We start from the raw sequence: 16988 nt of genomic DNA, 5'->3' as shown, positions 1-16988 counted from the left end.
GCTTCAGGTAAATGTTAGACACAAGGATACCATGAGGAATACTAACCAGGGACTGGAAGGGTGCCGAATGAGCTCTCATTTTCAGTGAATTGCTCACAGATATGAAGAGCACATATCCATAGTAATGCATCACTTTGTTTAAATAGTATGTAAAGGACCTGTGTCTTGTGGCAAGTGGGTGGAATGCAGAAAAAGAGGAAGAGTAGGGGCCCAGGTGGTTACTTCAACACTCCCAAAAGAGGAGTTAGAAATATCTGCAGCTCTCCATAGTAAAATATTTAAACAAACAAGTGTTTTTCCCTCTAGGTGCCTGCCAGTGTTGCATGCTGCTAATCCCTCTCTGAAATGCTAGAACATGTTTTAATATGGATTACAAAAATGTTAGCTACAAAGGTGTTTGTATGCTCAGAGGGCCACACTAGCAGAGCAGAAACATTGATTCTAAGCCTTTGATTCTAATGTTGCTCGGGGGGGGTGGGGGGGAAAGACATTTTCTCTTTCCAGCACCACTGATGGTTTGCAGGGCACCCTCCAGAACTGTATTAACCTATTTTCACCACCATTTCCAGTTCAGTACACTTGGCTGTGATGGTTACAATTGCTTTCTAAAAGTTCACTGCAGTAAGGAGATTTAAAAAACAATACAGGAAAAAAAGAGTAAATTGTAGCCTTCATTTTCCAATAGTGTTACAGGGCTATGCTGTTTTTCACATATTTTTGAGATACTCTTCTTTTGTTAGAAGGGACCAGAAATACCCCATGTGGGTAATTCTTACCCTTTCATTCCGACATTGCCAACTAATTACTTCCTTCCTTGGATCCTCATGTTATTATTTATTAGGTTTATTGAGATAGTGCCTAAGAGTCAATCAAGAATGGGGCTGCAGTGTGCGAGATGCTGTGTAAACAGTCTAAACAGATAAGGCAAAGATCAGCAATGAGGCATAGTGTGACAAAGGAGACACAGTTTATAGAGTATTTTTTTTATATTTTCCCAATATTCTTTATCAGCTGGAGTTTTCCGTAGACACATTCTGTGCTTCAAATCCTAGTTTCCCAGTAAATAAGCACATAGGAGGTAGTACTCCTTTATTTAAAAAACAAACAAACAAAAAATACGCAAACCACACACCCAACACCTCAAACTGCAGGATTCTGTCTCTGACAGCTAACTGGTGCCAACTTTCATGCAAAGACTTTTTTTCTTGTGTTCAGGAGATCCCTGCAGCAGCTGCCTTCAAATCACATTTGATGACTTTCCTGCTCCTTCAGGTGCCAGGATTTCCTCACTTGAGCACTTTTGGAGGCCACGAACCAGAATGCATTCTACAGCTATTGACTCAAGATTTGAACAAAATGTAAAAAAACAGCCTGTAATTTAAAGGGACACTGTCAACCTAGTAAAACCCAAACTATGGGTCTACCTTAAAATTATCCTAACGCTATGGGAAATAATCTCAGAATTCTAAATACAAACCCAAACTACAGCAATGCCAGGTAACACTAGAGACAGAACAGAGGCAGCAGAGTCTAAAAGAATGAGCGCAAGATGAGAAGTCAGGGTCTCAATTTCCCCATTTTTTAAATGGGAATTAGCATCCCTACCTACCTACGAGGGCTGGTGGGAGGATTATTAATATTAGTCCAGAGCTTTGAAGACAAAAGTGCAATTTAAGTACTCAGTACTTTATTATTAGAGGCAGGAATGGATTAATATATTGTAAACATCTTCATACAGATCCCATTGTTTTTGTAAAAGTGGCTGCTGGTTTGTGCACTGGAAAGCCATCTTGATAGGTCAGGGTAAAGAAAAGGTGATAAGATGTTTCACAGATTCTTGTAATTGAGTTAGCTACTACTATTGCTCTTGATGAAAAGGTAATTGTGAGTTAACTCCTTGTGACGTGACAGATGGTATTCTCCAAAGAAAAGCGATAAAGCAAAACACAAGAACACATACAACTAAGAGTTTAGGTGGTCCTGGCATCACAAGAGAAAAACCAACTCTTCCCCTGCCATAGAGTAGTAGGCAACTCCCCAAATACTCATCCAAAAAGGATACAAAACAGAAAAATTGGAGACAATTTAAATATAGTGCCATGAGATGACATGTGCATCTGACTCATGCAAATGTGTACCCTGGGGATCAAAAGAATGTTACATTAGTTATACAGACTCTCACTGACCCTTCCAAACCCCAGCAAGGGGTACCACACTTCTCAGCTGACAGCAATGTAATATTTTAATTTGTTCATTTATGAACTGGCTTGGATGTGCTTTATAGTACTGAAAGTAAGAGGAAGAATAAGCACATATTCATAGTTCTCCTTCTGTTTTCTCTCAGCTCCTTCCTAACCATTGTGTTTGGAAATTTAAATGTTGCCTCTCTTACCCAGAATAATTCCATTGGGTTCCTCTGGTGGTTGCCACACAATTCGTACTGATGTCAGTCTCACTTCAGGGAACACCAGCCTCACAGGAGGTCCTGGGGCTGAAAAGAAGAACAGAAATCACAAAAGTGGATATTATGTACCAAAGGAACTGCTAGTTCCATGACAGCTGCTTGTTTAAACACTTCTCTGTCTGCTTTATACAGAAGTCTGGCCAAGCAGTATCTAACCAGAACTCCAGAAATGGCTGTGAGTTTACGATGCTGTACATGCACACACTAGTTTTATTGTGAGGAATTCTGTGAAAGGCTGGGTGCCTCTAGCATCACAGAAGAGTAAATATAATACCGCAACCACACACCCTAGAATGCTTTGCTGTGCCTATAAAAGTGTGTTACAAGGCTGCTTTGACAAATGAGTTCTGACCTATGTGAGAATGATCTCATAACAGCATTGCTGGGAATCCCTGTGAGCCAATCAGATTACACACTTCATCTAAGTCACTACATAGCTGATTATATTCTAGGGCGCGAGGCACTGAGCTACCTTTACAGATAGAGAGAGAGAGAATGTGTCAGCTTAATCCCCTTCATGCCTGTTGAAATTGAATAATAAACGTCTAACTCTGCTGGCAGCCCTAGCTTTGAACTCCCTTCTGTTTTTACATATGCATTTTGTACGTGTGTCTAGGCTCGAGAACCTTTGTGAGGTCAGAAGCTCATTATGAGCACAGATGGCTGGCAACCAGGTTGTCCATCTCAGGTTCACAAGGTGAGTTTATGCGAATTCACAAATATGCAGGCTCTGAAATTCTCCGTAAGCACAAATCTCACCTGCACTCTCACTGATGATACTTTTAATTAAATTGAACTGAAAGAAGACACAACATGTTTATGTCAGGAGTTTGGAGATGGAAGAACAATTTGTGTCATTTGCCAACATATACTTTAGGAGGGAACTGTTATAATGAGCTTGTCTTTGACAAACAACCTTAAATGTTTCTCATTACATTCTGGTTTATGGAATTCAGTGAACGCACTATCTCCCTGTAGAGTTTTGCTACAATAATCTGCACTCTGCCTCGTCTGTTAGAAAAAGGCTAAGTTACCACACAGCTAGTGTATTAGGAGAATGACTAAAGCAATGATTGGGGGTAATTGCACTCTTCCTCTCTGCAAGGCACATCCTTAGTGCTTTGCTGGAGACTGCAGAAAATATTGTACTAAATCAGAAGTCTGAACATGTTCTCAGTCCAATGTAATTACTTCAATAAAGTTGCTTATGGAAATCAAAGTTATTTAATTTCTGGTGGGAGCTTTAGATCTGAAAGGATCTGGGATTTTTATTTTTATTTATTTTTATTAGGATGAATACAAAAAAAAAAGAGTTTTCAACTGACACATTCTTTATACTTGCTTATACCCTACTGAAACTGCAGAGAAAACGGTCACCATTAAGTGTTCGACACCTGTAAAGCTGAAAAATATTTTTACTGCTGACGTAAACTTCAGTGAAAATACACCAGGAATGCTCTGACCACACAGACAAGTTAAAACAGAAACAGGAGGTGGCTCTAGTCCTTTCAGCATGTCAAACTGCTCAGAGGAATCTCTGAGCTCATAGGAAGCATTGGAGGGGATTACAAAGGGAAGCCTATATGGTCCCTTTTCAAAAGTCAGTCTCTTATTGACCAGAACAAGCAGGTGAATGAGTGACAGACTTGTGGGTTGGGTTTAAACAGCAGGCTGCAACTTTATTAATTTTACCTTGTGGAGGGGCACTTCATTGCCTGCCCCAGCTCTCACGTATGAGGCATTTAATTAATTTGTTCCAGTGAGGGTTCCAGGGCTTTTACCACAAACCAAAAAATAACTTGAGGTACATCCTTCCTCGATTACTCAGGCACTCAGTTCAGTTGTGAAACCTCTTCCCCCTGGTTCTCCGCATAAGCAGGGTGGCGTGACAGAGGTCACAAAGGCATGAGAGGGGAACCTCAGTACTCAAAGTCTTCAAAGTTCTTCTACTTCATGAGAGCAAGGTCCAGCTGTACAATCCTGGAGGTCTTGCTGACCTCTGGAAGCTGGCTCTTCTCACCTTTACCCCCGGACACCAGCTGCAAGTTGTGATGAGTCAGCAATCGTAACAGTGTTATATGTAGGGCTCCATGTCTGTCACGGAGGTTGAGGAAGTCACGGATTCCATGACTTTCTGTGACCTCTGTGACTTCTGCAGCAGCCAGCATGGCTGAGCCAGGGCAAAGGGTGGTGGGGAGAGAAACCCAGCAGCCAGTCAACTGTCCCCATCTCCCCTTACTCAGCCAATGGCTAAGCAGAGAACTGAAGGGGGGAAATCCACTCCCTGCTGTGCATGCATTTGGACTTCTCTCATTCCCTGATGCCCAATCAAAGTACCTTCCCTGGTAAAGGCAGCACAGGGTGTTCTTTTGCAGAACATTCTTACTGGAAGGCCAAACTCCATATCTCCTTCAGGCCCAGTCACGGCTAGATTTGTTTATTGTGTCCTATTACAGCATTTCTTGTTTTAGTGCTAAGATTGCAGTACCGTAGAAGTTCATAACTGGGCTGTCAAACTTCACTCCAGCCTGGAACTAGCTCTATGAGGTTTGAATGAGTGAGAAATGGAGTTTTTTGCTTTTGCCAATTATGGGGAAAAATTTTTCAGTTTTTGAGCTCAGAACCTCAGCTTGCCCCGAATGCTGTGCTAATTGACACTAGCCAAGGATCAGATTCTTTATGTTTAAAACTGCAAGCAAATCTAGGCTATATTTTAAAGTTTGCATAATGAAAAAAGCTTTTATTTAAAAAAATGCTAGAATGAATGGGAAGAACACTTGAGCGACCCATAAACTCACCATCATCCTTGGTTCTCTCTATGACTGGAGGGAAGTTAGGGACCCCATCTCCAATACGTGTGAATGCCAGCACCTGAATCTCATAAAGAACATATTTCCTCAAGCTGGCCAGCAGGACACTCTGGGTGTGGTTACCTCTCACTATTTGGGTCTTTGGTTCAGAGTCCAAATCTTTTGCTTTAAACAGAATCTGCGAGAATAAACAGAAAAAAGTATGGTTATCAGTCATTATCCAAAAGGATTACAAGAAAGATTGTATGTATTTTGGGTTCTTCCTGATCTTAAAATATAAAGCAAGAGACTCAACTGCACTCTTTTGCACAGAGCAAACAGGTAATCCCATAGACATGAGCACTGGCTGTATATAACACAGAAAGTAAGCCATGAACCACTGGACATGTGAAGGGAAATCAGTGATGCTGCATGCTTGAACCTGAGAGATTATGACTTTAGAAGATAGAGGGCATTGTTAGAAAGAACACAACTCTACTGGATACTTTGCCTCATGTCTGGTGACTGAACTGCAATGATCTGGGATGATGAGGTGAATATGAACAAGCCTGTTCTAGGATCTTGACTGATATCCCTTTCTGTGGTCTCCGCTTCGAGCGGCAGGTGTAAATTCCAATTCAAGGAGACATACCCATGTTAACTCTGATTGAGTCTGAATGCTTTAAACAGAATGTAGACATGCGATATGAGCAGCAGGAGAAGCTAGCCACCCCAAGTACATACCCATCTGAGACACTAGGCATGAAGTTGGGGTACCTAGCCCACTCCTGCTGTTCACGTCACCGTGGCAACACTCTATTTTTAGCATGCTAGCTTGACCAGAGCTAGTGTAGTTTATATCTCCAGCTCCAAGTGTAGACATACCCTAAACCAATCAGATCACTCCTCCAAAGAAAGAGAATATTTCCTGACCCTTCTCAAAAAAGAAATGGGTAAATTAATATGCATCTGGTAGATAATAACTATCAAATGGAAAAACAGCCTAGCAAATTGTATTAAAACCTCAATTGTGTACCTTGTAGCCCAGAATAAGTCCATTTTGCTCTGGTTCAGGTACTGATGTCCATGTCAGTAGGATCTGGGTGGAGCTTACTGCTTCAGCTGACACATTCTCAGGGGGAGCAGAAGGAACTGTAATCATATGGAATCACAGACATTAGAGACAGGTCTTTTCTATTACGTCACCTACTTCATCACCTTGCCAGCTCAGGATTGTTCCCTACAGAGCATTTGCTTCTGCCTTGTTTAGTTTAGTTTTTAGTGTCCGTTGCAAGACTTCTCCACAACCTAAAACAGATGAAAGTCCATTTTTCTCTGATATTCACCCTATATTTCCCACTCTTAAATCTCATCCTATTTTTCCTAGCTCTATCCCTCCTTCTACCCTAATTTCTCACTAATTCTTCCTGCAGACCATGACATTTATGAACAACCAAAGATTCTAAACTATGGACAGTCCATTCCTGGGTGCTCATTTGTTTTATTTTTATGAAATAATAATAAAGATGGAAATTGGGATTTAAACACTTAGCATTCTATATACTTTGTAATAATTAGAGTCAAGTTGGCATTGGACTAATGTAAATATCTTTCTCAATATCTCTGTCACACGTTTTATTTCCCTGTGTTGAAAGCCAGAGATCCTTATATACCGGGAATTTATCTGAAGGTGCAAATCTGTTCCAACAAGACGTTTTACATCTGCCCTGCTTCCTATGCTATCTGAAAGGAAATTATAGCATCTTGTGTAGAATTGGGAATAATTTCAGCCTCTGGATTGAACCCAGACCTCCCGATTCACTGAGGACTGCTCCAACCTCCAAGCCTTTTGATTAGGGTGTAATGTACAAAATGACAATGTTGTAGATCTATCACTGAGGAGCTCGGCTTGGATCAGCAGTGTATAAAAGAAAGACATGCCTATGTCATTTAAATTATAAAATGTGATTATTGGGCCTTATGAAACTAGAAATATGACTGGAACTAAATTACTGACTCCTCACTGACCCGAAAGCAGAGGGATTTTGCATCCTCTGACTATATTACCTCTCCAGGCATCACAGAAGAACCACACAACCACAACTTTAACACCATGCAGTTATGCAATTAAATTTGGAGGCTGCTTTTAAGGGTTCAATAAACAAGATTTTATTTTGTCCCTTTCATCTTCTTTTCTGTGCATTTCTAATGTCTGAAGGGCATAACCCTTTTAAAAGCCTGATACACCTGTCAAGCTTCAGAGAACATTCATTTGCCAAGAAAGAGAATGTTATACAAGCACACGTGGAAAAGAAGGCTTGAATAAGGTTTTGAGTGCATCACCAAGGGAGTGCAATGCCCCTGAAAAAGCCAGCGCTCTCCTTGCAGTCCAAACTGAAAGCAGAAGAAAAGCTGTTATGGAGAGCTAGCTCCTGAGGCTGCAAGCAGCAAGAACAGTATAATGAGTATGACACAAGAATATATATTGGAAAAAAAATTCACCAACCCACACTGAAGGTTAACCGCATATACAGTCATTTCTGAAACAATTTCCCTGTTACCAATTACCTGGGACATGAGAAACACAGCACCGTCACACGACAATGCAGCAGACTGAAATCAGATTTTTTCCCCCCCTCTCTATGCTGAAGTGTTTTTTATCTTCTTCTAGATTTATGCCCCACAAGGATATAATTATGTTAAAGGAAAACAGATTGCCAGGAGCCATGAATGTCTTTGGATCCCTGCCATAACTTTATCTGTAGATCTTCACAAAGAGCTACTCCCACATGAATTACTTTGGCGGGAGAGGGAAAGGAATCAGAGTAAGTGTAAAGGAAAGCAGCCCTTTTCCAGCCACATTTATTCATATTTTCTCTGCTTTGAATTTTCCTTTTTACAAGAGAAGACTTTATTTTTATGAATAATCTTTTGCTTTTTGGTCAGCTGCCATAAGTTCTCCAGAGTTCACAGAAGGTTGCAGCTGAAGTTGCGCTCATAGTGTATGCATGCATCTTTAGGTTGTGTATATGATCACTTATTACTGTTAGCAGGACTCTAACAATGCAGGAAATGGAGCTTTCTGAAGATTTGCTAGACCGGCCTCTTGATGCTCTCTCTCACCTCTCAGTAATGGACAAGGCAAATATTTCCCCAAATATTACCTAAGGAATGTCAGCACAATACCTAAATGGCAACTCTTTTTACATGTCAAGTGCTTACCAAACCTTTAGTTTGTGTCTGTTCTGGCACTCCACTGCAAATTTTTTTTTGATGGTCATGTTTCTATTCCAAGGGGGAACCAGATTCAAGATGATCATTAGACAGGGGATGTGAATGTGTGTGTTTGTGTATTGTATTTAGTGATAAGGTGGTTGAGTTTATGGTTGTTTTTCATCGGGTGCCACAACCAGAATACAATGCTGAAAAGTCTCAAAAGTATAAAGTGAAAGACACGAAAAGTTGCAACTAACTCTATGAGGTTGTTAGAAGTAATGCCAATTGCATGGGGTACTTTGCGTGATCAGACATGGGAAACTACAGAGAATCTACTGGTATTTTCCACTGGACCTTAGCAGAAGCTCATGGTTTTGCAGTTACGTTCACCATCACCATAGCCTCATTCTGTCCATTATACCTGGAGTGCCTCACCATACATCCCTGTCCTGACTCAAACATTCTCATACTGTAAATGCAACAAAGGTTCATAGTTCATCTCTTTATCTGTGTCAGTGACAATCCTTACAATCCATTGGTCTTTATTTTGGATTTTACCAGGAAAGTTCAACTGTCTTAAAAGATGCCACACCATGGAGTGGTCCACTGGTTCCTTGTATTAGCTCATTTAAGTTAACTGAATCATTGTCACATTTTGAAAGTAAAAATAAAACTGATAATTTGTACATCTTATGTTAGTTAGAGGTGATGGTTCAGACCTATGGCTATGGTAAAAATAATAGTGTTGCACCATAAAACCCTTTGTCTATAAAGTGAGTTAGACATTATAGGTCAGATCCTCAGCCAGTGTAAATTGATATAGCTCCATCAGCCTCAATGGAGCAATGCTTCTTTACACCAACTGAGGATCTGGCCCTATTTCTGCAATAAAGCAATGCTTTATCTCAGCATCTTAACTGCTTCATGAAGGTCAGTGTCTGAAACACTAAGAGCTTGATCCTCCCACAGATATGTGACTGTGCTTGTGCAACAGCTGATTTTGTAAGACAAGTGGCTATGCACATCCACATAATCAGGAAGCATTATGAGCCCACAAATACTAGGGCAATGGATTGGCGCATTTGAGATGAATTATATGAAAACATGAGGTTATGGATCAAGAAAGAAACATTTGAATCAAGGTTGCACGAACACTATCAAGGTCTAGTTAGCATTTCTGTAGTTGAAATATGTAATCCTGAAAACCAATTCCCATCACGAGTGGAAACAGAGTTTGTAAATTGTCATTCTATGATTCTAGTGAAATTAACTGAATTATTTAAGTTCATTTTGGATGAAAACATTTTGGATCAATAAAATCTGTCTTCTTTGAAGCCCAAATTCATCTCTCTCCCCTCTTCAACAACCTGTTATTGTATCCAGGATGTGGATCTTCCCTTCATGTTCATCCTTCCTGCTGTTTACTCTTAAGCCATCCCCCAACCTATCCCAGTATTGCTTCTCCATGCTCAGCCTGTTTGGTTGCCTCTAGCCTTCTTTATAATGAAATGCATTAAAAGACAGAGCAGCTGCAGTGATATGCAACTTATTGTTAGCATGTGTGCTCAGCTAACAGTGACATAATCACACATCTTAGAATAAACAGTCATCCAGATACAATTTTTCTTTTTAATAAAGATCATGGACACATCCAGCTGCACTGACCTATAGGATACCAAGAGCGAGTTTAATGCCTGAACTCACTTCTCAGGCTGCCACCCTGGGCTAGAAAGCGACAAAGAGTCCTGTGGCACCTTATAGACTAGCAGACGTAGGGCTTGGCTACACTGGAGAGTTGCAGCGCTGGTGGTGGCTTTACAGCACTGCAACTCACTCACCGTCCACACTTGCAAGGCACATACAGTGCTGTATCTCCCTGGCTATACAGGGAGATATTATTCCACCTCTGCCTGGGGAATAACGACTGCAGCGCTGGTGCTGCAGCGCTGGAGTGCCAGTGTAAACAGTGATTAATCTTACTACGCTGTAACTGACCTCCGGAATTTTCCCATAATACTTTTAACTAAAGAACTCTCTTTGTTTTGTTATGATGCCTCTCTTTGTTTTGTTGTGAACTCAGGGCTCCCGGAGCTGCTTATCTAAAAAACAAACACAGCTCCTGTTTGCTGTGAATGAGGCAGGCAGGGGGATGAATGTCCACAGCTAGTGTTTGCTTGAGGAGAGAAACAGCACGGCGGGGGAGAGGGGGTGGAGGGTGGGGGGAAGGGAGTCCCTCGGAGCAGCTGCTTATCTGGTCTGAAGGCTATTTGCATTTAAGAGTGAATGAGGGGTCGAGGAAGTGGTCGGAATTTGCAAGGCAGGGAGCTGACAGTGTCGGCTCCAAAAATCCACTCTCTCTCTCTCTCCCCCACACTCCCTGTCACACTCCACCCCACCCCATCCTCCTCTTTTGAAAAGCACGTTGCAGCCACTTGAACGCTGGGATAGCTGCCCATAATGCACCACTCCCAACACCGCTGCAAATGCTGCAAATGTGGCCACACTGCAGCGCTGGTAGCTGTCAGTGAGGCCACACTGCAGCGCTTTCCCTACACAGCTGTACGAAGACAGCTTTAACTCCCAGCGCTGCACACCTGCAAGTGTAGCCAAGCCCGTATTGGAGCATGAGCTTTCGTGGGTGAATACTCACTTCGTCAGAGGCATGCAGTGGAAATTTCCAGAGGCAGGTATAAATATGCAGGCAAGAATCAGTCTAGAGATAACGAGGTTAGTTCAGTCAGGGAGGATGAGGCCCTCTTCTAGCACCTCAACTGCTACCCCTCTGATACTTGACACCCTGGGCTAGTGATTAGAGCTCTGCACGGGCAGTTGAGAAATAGAGGCTCCAATCTTGGCTCTGCCCCTGTGTGGTCTTGGATGAGTCAGCTTTGGCCTGACTGTCAAGAGCGCCGAGCACCCACAATTCCAGTTAAAAATCAACCTATGTCTCCCCATCTGTAATATAGGATATCAATTCTTACCCACTTTCTACCTGCCTCACAGGAGTGTTGGGAGAATTTTTGTAAGGCACTGTGAGCATATACACCTCTGTATAAATGTTAAGTATTACTATTATGCTCACTCCCTGAAAGAAGTGGCTGATGGGACTTGTGTTTGCCTTGAATGACTGCCCCGTCTCTCCTCCCCCACCCCGGCTTTAAGTGTACCCTACCCACACTTTAGCCCAGCCATGCCCCATGAATACAAGGCCTGTCAGGTTAATTTCAGCCTTGATGAAATTTTTGTTTTCAACACAGCAGGTTGCTCCACCAACATTTGTTTTCTTGTTCCACTTAATCTGAAAAGATGCAGCCTAATGTATGATCCTTAAGTGTGCACCAAGATGCTTTATTCTAACAACAGATACAGACACCAAACAAACAAACAAACAAACTAGTCCTTATGGCCCAAATCAGTGCTCAGCATCATTTTGATTCCAGTTTTCATTCTTTCCCCTCTAGAATCTCTTGCCAAATTAAATATATTTTTTTTAATACCGGGAGAGAAAATGCTGACATATACACATGGAACTTTTGATCTTTAACGGCTGACCTGGACCACTATTATCCCAAGGTTTTATGAAATCACTTAAACTCAGTATCTGTTATTTTTCAGAGGAATTGTTTGAACAGCAATAGAGAAAAGAGGAAATGCAGTTATCTCCTTATAATGATACAGAGGTCTTCAAAACTATTTTATTCTGGGTCATACTATCTCAAAGTCCATTGCAAACATTTCTTGTTTAAAATACCTCTAGTAATAACATTCCAGTTACTAGGAAAAACCCAATACTTTAACAGGAAGGGGCTCAAAGATTTTGTTTAGCCTTTTACCTTTAGTTAGTTCAAAGATTAGTTGCCTGAACCAGTAGACCAAATCATGCAAGGAGCCGAGCAACTGTTGCTTCCATTGGTAGTTTTGGCACATTGTCTATATTTACATATATGCAGATGTGCATACACACACACAGCATGTACGGTATTAAGTTTCAAAGCACTTGAGTTTAAATGATTTTGAAGAAAAATAACAAACATGAGCCTTGCTTAAATACAGGTCACATGCGACAGTCATTCACTTTTACTATTGAATATTTTATCCAAGTAGGGTCACTCCATCTAATTATTCACCTGCAATAAAATCAAATTACATCAGAGGTATGCAAGCTGAGTCTGAGAAAGAAGCTCTGTTTGAAGTTCCCTAGCTAACAGCTTTGCAAGATCTAGCTTCTGCTGTTGCTACAGAGTTACCAGTTATTTATTGCTGCCTTGATATTGTAGAGACTGCTTTCTTCTGGCAACTGGAAGTCTCTGCACTAGTATAATATCTGCATACTCAGAACAGGTGGACAGAACAATTTCTATGTGCTTGTTAGCATGCGCATATGTTGGTTATATTTATGCAGATCTACAGGCACAATTTTGGAAGGTGGCACTGATAGCTCAGATCATTAGTTTCCTCTTTGGTCACTATCTACTCCATTTAAAATCTTTCCCCACAAGCTGCCTGGCTAGCAAATGTGTCTTTTTTTTTTTTTTTTTTTTACCACCAATGGATCCGTAGATTGCACTTTTAGGTTTAGTAGATCTGCAAGAGAGGTTGAGGGAAAGGGCTGAAGATACTGAAATGCTCTGAGCCCATTCTTCACAGAAGCACATATACTCCTGTTACTTACCAGACTCCCGTGTGCAACTTCTCACCACTTCACTCCATGGTCCTGCCCCGATGGCATTGAAGGCCTGAATCTGCAGTTCATATTCTACCCACTCCTCCAGATCCTCAACAGTATATTCCCTCTCCAGCCGGTCACTGATGATCTTCATGAGCACTGGAGACTGCAGATCCACACGCCACAATTTTATCCTGTAACCCACCGACTCTGGGTTGCCATTATATTGAGCATCCGGGAGAGGCTGGCCATTAATAATAAGAGGAGCACAAAATTATTGCACAGAATGGGTGGACTATGCTTTTCAAATCATATGTCATTGCCTTTCATACTCATATACTTAATAAATACTGCAAGAAGGTGAGAGAATTTGGGGTGGGGGGTGAGAGGTTGAGGGTTTATTATACATTTTGTTTACCTTTGTTCACCATTTATATATTTTTTTATTTTGCATGTAATATTTTTAATTTTTTTTCTATGCCACCCTACCTAAATATTTTATAGCAAACAACACCTCTCTCTGCCCCACCCCCCACACCTACATACACCCCTCACTCCATATATGTGGAGGTAATACCAATATGGTAAATTGCAGAACCATGGGATAAATTGTGGAAACTAGTGATAAATTGCAGAGCCATGTGATAAATTTATCATGCACCTCAGACTGTTTCACTGGCCCTCTGCCTATTAATCCATCTAACTAGGATTTATTCTAACATTCCAACTCCCTGAGCAGCATCAGACACTTAAAAGAAAAATTAACCTGCCCCAGAAATGTCATCACCTGCTCCACCCGAGTGTGGATTTCCCCCCCTTAAAACTACATCTGTATGAGCCCAAGTATGAGCAAGATTCAACACGGCTTCAGTAACAGGTTTTGTTGTATATTAACATTTCATAGCTTTAAAGTATTCTATCCTGAGGCCCAGTAGGACTAGAAACGTAAACTTCATTCAGTTGGAAAGAAGTTCCCAAAGGGTCACAAAACTCACCGGCTGGCCTTGAAGGGCAGCGATATCACACTTTAAAATGCTGATGTTATGCTGTGTTGAAAAGCTAAACTGGGTCATTTTCAGAGGTGTTTTGTGGCTCCCTCTGACCTCTGCACTGTTGGTCTCATGGTAAATACGACATCTCGCCTTACAGGTGGATGAATATAAAAAGTCCTAATTAAAATTTTAAAAATCCCCTAAAATGCTCTTGAATGAACCAGAGTACAGACCACAGATATGAAGGTGTGATATGCTATTAGAGTGTGACTGCAGGGGTTAGGGATGAGCATGTTACTCATATGTGAAGGCACGAGTGAGTTATGCAGCTCAATGACCAAATGAACTGTAATAGCTTTTCTATACATACTAATGTCCCATTTATAAGTCTGACGTCTCAGCCCTTCAAGGTCTAGACAAGTTCTGGGTGCCACTTGGAAGCTGGAATCTCGCCTTTCCAAAGAACTACTGCTCCTATCTAGTCACATTTGTGGGGGAGGAGGGAGCTGCAGCAGGAGGAACTATTTTGGGGTCAGATTTATAATGCAGAAAGGAGACTATTTGAAGGGAGCTAGAATATTAGAGTAAATCCCAGTGAGATATTTTCACGGGCAACTGAGGCAGTCAAAGGTGCATGATAAATTAATTTGTGAATGGCTCTGCAATTAATCATCTGGCTCCACAATTTATCACATAGCTCTGCAATCGATCACCTGGATACAGTTTCCACCTAAGTGGTGTGTAGGTATATATGGAAATACTCTGCTCTCAGTTACACTGGCATAAAACCAGAGTAAGTCTCTAAATATAAAGGGTGCTACTCTAGATATATACCAGTGTGTAACGCAGAAGCAGCATTTAACTTATTACAATTTTAGTTCATTAACAATTTATCATTACAACATACTTCTGTTTTTTTCCTATGGACAACCCATTTCATCTTCTCTTCACCATCATGTGATCAACCTTTTTTTTTTTAAATGATCTCAAAGGGCTCACTCCCAACTAGGGTGACCACATGTCCCAATTTTATAGGGACAGTCTCTATTTTGGGGTCTTTTTCTTATATAGGCTCCTATTACCCCACCCCGATCCCGATTTTTCACATTTGCTCTCTGGTCACCCTACTCCCAACCTAGCTAACATCTCTTCATATCAGTATCTGCAAGATCACCATATTTTAGTGATCAGAACTCAATAAAGAACTCTGCGGAAAGAAGCAGCAAATTAGCTCAAGTATTCATATTGCCTGTACGTGCTGACTGAAGCTGAGGACATGGAGAGCCTCAAAAGCTAAGGCACTTACATCTCTGGCCTTTTACACAAGGCGTATATTTCCCTTGTAAGCGAGGGCAGTGGGGAATTGAGGTGATAGTAAAGCGCTTAGATAAATCTCAGATTTCAGACAATTTGGGAAAGGGAATATTTTTGCTGTTGCTCTTTGGGTCAAATGCATGAAAAAGTAAGTCACGAACTTTGGACACATTCTCCGGGGAAACTGACACCTCAAATGTCGACATCTCCCCCAGACTCTCCAATTTACATGAACTCACCATCCATCGGATCCACAAGCTAGTCTCGCTGGCAGTGCGTACAGTAACGCTCCCTGGTGCAACATCTGGTGGTGCCTGCAGTGTCTGGATGACACGAGATGGTTGGCTGAGCGGGCTTTGGCCGACAATGTTCACCTGTCTCATCCGGAATCTAAAGCATAAAGAAAGCATAATGCAAACATGTCCCAAAGCAAAGCTAACCTGAAAACTGAACAAATGCTATTTCTTGCCCAGGACTATACCAATATGAAAGAAAACCAGGCCGTCATCAATTTGAGACATAAATGCCATTGCTCATGAATGCCCATTAAATTCATCGCCTTGTCCACTACTGCAACAATGGCAAGATCCTCAAAATTAAACTAATTTAGTGTCTATTAGAAACAGACGGGCAACATAAGGCAATTATGGTAATTATACCAAATTTGAGGAGATTATGCCAGCATTAACTGATTTTCCCTTGAGATGCCTTTGTGTTACATTCAGAAAGGGTGTTACAAATATCAGTATCTGGATATCATAGTGTCCTCACAAATATCAGAAATGCATCAGTTATATTTCCCTTCAATGGTCAATTCAATGAGGGCTGATATATCTCTGTGGACTGCCTTGTCTCCTTTCCTATACAAGAATGATTAAGTCATTTAATATGGATACACAGCTTAAAAGCCATCCTGTTTGCTCCAAATGATCTCTTCTACAGCAGGAGTGCCTATAAGGGCACGGAAGCCTTTTTCAACTTCATAAGGAATCACAAAAAAGTTAAGACTTGCTGTAGGCTTCAGATACCCACAGGTGACATAAAAACAGGAGGGTCTTGCAGTTCCAAATATTTGAGGCTAGCATGTAGCTGTTCAATTTGTTTACATTAAACAGTGGAAATCTGGCTCTAATGATTGGACTTAGATAAGGGTTGAGCTAGACTATGTAGCACTATTTATCTATTTGCTTTGATCACTTTAGGAAGTGCATTAAAGGCAATTCATCAAACAAACATCATCCTTAATTTCACACTCAAACATTGGCAAAGAGTGTAGGAAAGAAGCTCAATTGACGAAGACTGTCTAACTGATAATTAGCGCTCATGATTTGTCCCTTCAGCGTGCTGTAACTAGAGCTGGCAGGATGATCACTCTGTTTTGCACTCAATTTTTGAGGTTTTGAAATTTGCAAATTTTTTCATGAAAAAGGAACTGTGTTGAAATGTCAGAGAGAGAGAGAGAGACCATGAGTGTGTAGATAGCCTGGCAGTGGGGCACTGGCCAAGGATGTGGGAGACCCAGATTTAAATCCCTACCTCTGTCTTAG

General features: G+C 41.2%; 1 protein-coding gene across 21 annotated transcripts in view; it reads right to left on the bottom strand.

The window, feature by feature from the left end:
* Nucleotides 1–16988, bottom strand: part of SDK1 (sidekick cell adhesion molecule 1) — a 656852-nt gene that overhangs the window by 91543 nt on the left and 548321 nt on the right. For all 21 annotated transcript variants that reach the window (XM_039493139.1, XM_039493140.1, XM_039493143.1 and 18 more), the window contains 5 exons: nt 15681–15831; nt 13142–13379; nt 6290–6405; nt 5263–5452; nt 2393–2491 (listed from right to left, as the gene is read on the bottom strand). In XM_039493139.1, the coding sequence (XP_039349073.1) occupies nt 2393–2491; nt 5263–5452; nt 6290–6405; nt 13142–13379; nt 15681–15831 (794 nt within the window). The remainder of the gene's footprint in view (nt 1–2392; nt 2492–5262; nt 5453–6289; nt 6406–13141; nt 13380–15680; nt 15832–16988) is intronic.

The sequence above is a fragment of the Mauremys reevesii genome, linkage group 10 (genome assembly GCF_016161935.1).
Source record: "Mauremys reevesii isolate NIE-2019 linkage group 10, ASM1616193v1, whole genome shotgun sequence".
NCBI lineage: Eukaryota > Metazoa > Chordata > Testudines > Geoemydidae > Mauremys > Mauremys reevesii.
The sequence above is the reverse complement of the archived record's forward strand: the minus strand, read 5'-3'. Positions and strand labels throughout refer to the sequence as shown.